Here is a 5,000-nt window from a genome sequence, read left to right as displayed (position 1 = left end):
ATCACTGACTGCCTTCTTATTTTGAATAATTTAATAATGAAGAAACGAAGAATAATAACCAAATTATTTTTAATTTAATTTAAATTCAAGATTTAGAACAGTTCAACCGAGTTCTGTGAGGGGTAACTGTAATCAACTAGAATGCGTTTCGTGAACGAACTGCGAGAGTGTGCTTGCTCTGTTGCGGCCATGACCGAGAGAACAAGTGCCTTGGAATTGGGGCAGGTGTCAGCTCTCCAGCTCTCCCTGCTGGATGAGCATGCACAAATGAGTATGCACAAATGAGTATGCATGAGTGAGTATGCATGAGTGAGTAAACATGAGTGAGTATGCACGAGTGAGTATGCACGAGTGAGTATGCATGAGTGAGTATGCATGAGTGAGTATGCATGAGTGAGTAAACATGAGTGAGTATGCACGAGTGAATAAACATGAGTGAGTATGCATGAGTGAGTATGCATGAGTGAGTAAACATGAGTGAGTACGCATGAGTGAGTAAACATGAGTGAGTAAACATGAGTGAGTAAGCATGAGTAAGTATGCATGAGTGAGTATGCACGAGTGAGTATGCATGAGTGAGTATGCACGAGTGAGTAAACATGAGTGAGTATGCATGAGTGAGTAGAGCCCTGGTATGGAAGGTGTCTCTTAATATTCCTAGTTATACAGTTGAATGGAGAGGGACAGAGAGAGAAGAGGAACCGTGCGCAGGTGTCAGTGAGAGTTGTCAGTGAATCACAGGTGCAAGCCAGTTTAATGAGCCTATTATGATGTCATAATGCCTCAAAGTTCTGCCATGCAAGTCTATGGAGAAAAAAGGTGATGGAAAAAGAGGAATAAAAAAGGAGTGGCAAGGAGTACCGCCACGAAAAGTCATAGCAGCTTGCACCGGATCGGGCCGGACGTTTTGGTGTTTGAACGGCGTCTCTATCTCAATCGGGCGAGGAGTAGTTAGCTGCAAGAAAAACTACTAGAATAAAAAAAATAGTAAAAAACGAAGAACAATAGTGTGCTTCCCTTCGGGCAAGCACACTAATTAAACAGAACAGACTTCGACAACAACACTTGTCTACTATGACCCAATTGACCTGCCTCCATGACAGGTCTCATCAACACAGAAATCACAATACGGTTCAATAATCAACATTACAATCTCACAGCACAATCCAATGAATGGGATCTGAAGCTGTGAATCTCTCTGCTCCAGAATCTTATTTCACAGATCTAGTAGTAGTTGTCTGTTCTGAATGTAACTGAACAGATCTAGTAGTAGTTGTCTGTTCTTAATGTAGCTGAACAGATCTAGTAGTAGTTGTGTGTTCTTAATGTAGCTGAACAGATCTAGTAGTAGTTGTCTGTTCTGAATGTAACTGAACAGATCTAGTAGTAGTTGTGTGTTCTTAATGTAGCTGAACAGAACTAGTAGTAGTTGTCTGTTCTGAATGTAACTGAGTGCTTTGGGTTTCTTTCCCTCTGTGACATGTGGCTCAAAGCCAAACAGAACTGCAGACACAAAACGTACACCTATAGTCAGAGTTGGCTATACAATCATCAGGAAAGGAGTAGTGGTTACCTTCCTGCTTCATTCATTGATTAATTCATTCATTGATTCATTCATTGATTTATTATTCCATTCATTCATGAAACCAACACAATGGATTTTCCAAAACAATGTTAATAAAAACCTCAGTAATAACTGTGAAGACACTTATTCTGAGTCTGGCCCTGAAGTGAACCACAGTGATGGGTTATGTATAGGTCACATACAACGTACGCACTTGTACAAGCTCAACATGCTGGTCTGTCCTTGCTTATATTGTCAACAGGTTAAGAGGAGGAACGTCAGTCCCAACAAACAACGTCAGACTTATTATTGACCAAACAACGCACCTGTGGTTTGTGTAAAACCTGAAGAGCAATATTGCCATTAGGCCAAAGGACAACTTTCTGGCCACTAGTCTCTGAGAAGATTGAGAATCAATGTCCTGTGTTACTATGTTATGATATGGACTTTATCTTGAATGGCACACTAAGACAAAAGTCATTGATCATAACACTCTAATGTTTACGTTGAAATTCAGTGAAATTCTCCTCACATTCAGCTGTCTGTCTGTCCAGTGTACTCAAACCACTCCCAGGGTTAGTGCACAGTCATGGCTCACACACACACACACACACATACACACACACACACACACACTCACACACACACACACACACACACACACACACACACACACACACACACACACACACTCTGTAAATGGGAAACAATAAACTGCTTGGACCGAGCCATACTCACTATTCTAGCCAAGAAACAACTTTGCATCAAAGGGAATTGGCTGATGAGCTCAACCCTACGCCAGAATCGAGGACTTTACTTTTACAGTACAGTACTCTGTTCAAATCTACTAATTGTGATACCACAAGCTGTGCCAGAGCCTCGTTACTAAAGTCGTGTCCCTTATCCCTTCCTCTTCCTCTTCCTACAACGTCCAGCAATGATTGGAGTCTCTTTTTTTTTCTTCGCAACAAATAACAAACAGACAGACAAACAGGAAGAGAGGAATCTACGCGAGCTTTTGAAGTGACTTCACATGCAAGAGGACGATCAGGTCCAGTCTTAATTGGACACAGGAAATCCCAAATAAGGGAGGAAATGGCGGGGGTGGACAAACATGAGAGAGAAAGAGGGAGAGAGAGAGAGAGAGAGCAGGGGAGGTGAGCAAGAAGTCGTGGCCGTAGATTGGTATGCATGATGAGCCAGATATTCAAAATGACCTACGGCTAATAACTGTATGTGCCGAACACTGCGCTTTACTGCGTATCTTATGTACATTTCCTTTGTGTTACAAATACCATGGCAAGCTAAATTGTTTTGTAAATAGTGGGGGAGGAAATTACAGACCAGTGCTGCTCATTTAGCCTCGCAGGGTAGCCTGAACAAGTCGAGTCTGGACAAGCTGAGAACCAATGACTAAACGCGCTGGTAAAGCTATGTACCCTGTCCCTGTGCATTCTTTGTGTATGCCCAAAATTACTTTCAGTGTATCCATACTAATACCATACATTAAAGAACCTGAATACCTAATAGACCCGACGAATCTAGGAGAACATTTTAGGAAAATTCAGAAAGTCAAAAGAAGACGATACTCGCAGAGATACCACGCAATACCAATTAGATGTGCCGTTCGAGCTAACAAACACAGAAGACTGCGTTTACTTGAGATATGACCGTCAACTCAAAGCCAATATTACACAGAAGACGCAGACGGACCGGTTTGCCTTTTCAACCCCGCGAGAGACTCTTTCCCGCCCCGCTCCAGAGTTCTCGCCTCGAGGGCACGTTTTCTCGTGCATGTGGCTACAGCGCAAACCACACCACCCGGCCCACCTGTTTCACCTGGAGCTACAGGTAGTCTTCAAGCCAGGCCCTTTCAAAACTGCTCGCCGTGTTCGCACTCACAGCCCAGGAGGCAGACTTTGCCTTAAGTCTAAAACGACCTATTTAGACTGCAAATCGCCTGCGTTGCAGAAAACAAAACAAAAAAGGATTAAAATACTTCAATCAATGTTTGCCCGGCATCCAGACACGTTGAGTTCTACTTCGCTCAAACTTTGACACACTGAGATAATCTCTCCAGTAGAATTATCTGTAAATGGGTTAATTAGATGTATTAAGTCTGGACCTCAGCGGGTGGCGGAAGTGTTGCTATTGTCTAAATTAGACAACACCTACCTTACATTAAACGCAACCTCCGAATGGACAACAGGTGTTACGAAACCCCGTAGTATGATACATGACAGGGCGCTGAGCGTATTCGTCTAGTAAAAAAAATACTAGGCTACTTACAAACCAGGTCGGGGACGAACAGGTACAATATGCGCTTTAAACTCTGTCTTTGCGTCTCCCTTAACTCGGGTCACTTTGGAATAGGCTAATGTGACATTTACCAGGGCACTAGATTTGTTTTTTAATTAATCCCATTAAATTGAGGATGTCCTCCCTTATATTGTAAATCTGCTGGGGTGAGTCGATGCGGTGTGTGTGTGCATGATTTGTACTCACAGGTATTGTTTCGAGTTCTGCGTCTGCTTGTGTTGCGCGACGGAGAATCCAAATAAACTCCCTTTGGTCTTGCCCTCCTTGATGACGGGGAATCGGACATCAATGTTAAATCCGTAGCCAGTCTGTATCGGGAGAAACAGTGCCAATAGGCACAAGTGCAGTGTAGTTGGAGCCATGTTTATTCCCCCCGGTTCCTTGTCAGTCTGTGGAAATGATTCCTCCTCTTCGATCCGGTCGGGTAGGCTTTACTCGCTACATGCACTCCATAGGGGAAGAAATGACCCACTCCTTTCACTCTCGCCAACAGAAGAGTGTCTAGGTGTTTGTTCTCTCTCTCTCTCTCTCTCTCTCTCTCTTTCTCTCTCTCTCTCTCTCTCTCTCTCTCTCTCCTCTCCTCCACTCCCTAGGCGTCTTCCAATAGTCAGTGAATTCCAACCTGCTCCCCCGAAGTGCTTTTTGTACCGCTTCTTCCGGGATGTACAGCACGCATAAATATTCGAAGGCACGACACAGTTACCGCACGAATATGGCAAGTCTAGCCACAGCAGTAAGATATAACACAGGTCGCAACACTTTGAACGATTGCTTATGTAAATGATCTCTCTCTTTCTCTCTCTCTCTCTCTCTTCTCCCTGTTGATCCCCTTTCCCTGCACGGACCCTTGCGCGTGCACAGAGCTTGAGCACAAACCCTGCAGGTCCACCTGTTGCGTTTTTTCTCTTTTTCTCTCTCGCAGCCAGTTAGGCTCTTTTACAACATTTATTCATATTTCAGTTAATATGCATGTGCATGTCACTCTATTACCTACTTCATTCATTCAAAAATCACTTTTTATATATTTACATTACATGACCTTGTCGTTCTTTCTGGTAAAAGGGCATCGGTCTAATTTACATTCAACAACATCATCATAAACATGTAGGTTATGTGC

General features: G+C 43.3%; 1 protein-coding gene across 1 annotated transcript in view; it reads right to left on the bottom strand.

Annotated features, from left to right (window-relative positions):
• itga3b (integrin, alpha 3b) overlaps positions 1-4,245 on the bottom strand; it is a gene marked incomplete at both ends in the record, with an annotated part of 74,658 nt that extends 70,413 nt beyond the window's left edge. The window contains one exon of the mRNA XM_080834397.1: positions 4,070-4,245. Coding sequence (XP_080690523.1) covers positions 4,070-4,245 — 176 coding nt within the window. The remainder of the gene's footprint in view (positions 1-4,069) is intronic.
• Between the last annotated feature and the right edge of the window lie 755 nt (positions 4,246-5,000).

This window comes from Sprattus sprattus (genome assembly GCF_963457725.1).
Source record: "Sprattus sprattus genome assembly, chromosome: 3".
Classification (NCBI taxonomy): Eukaryota; Metazoa; Chordata; class Actinopteri; order Clupeiformes; family Clupeidae; genus Sprattus; species Sprattus sprattus.
The sequence above is the reverse complement of the archived record's forward strand: the minus strand, read 5'-3'. Positions and strand labels throughout refer to the sequence as shown.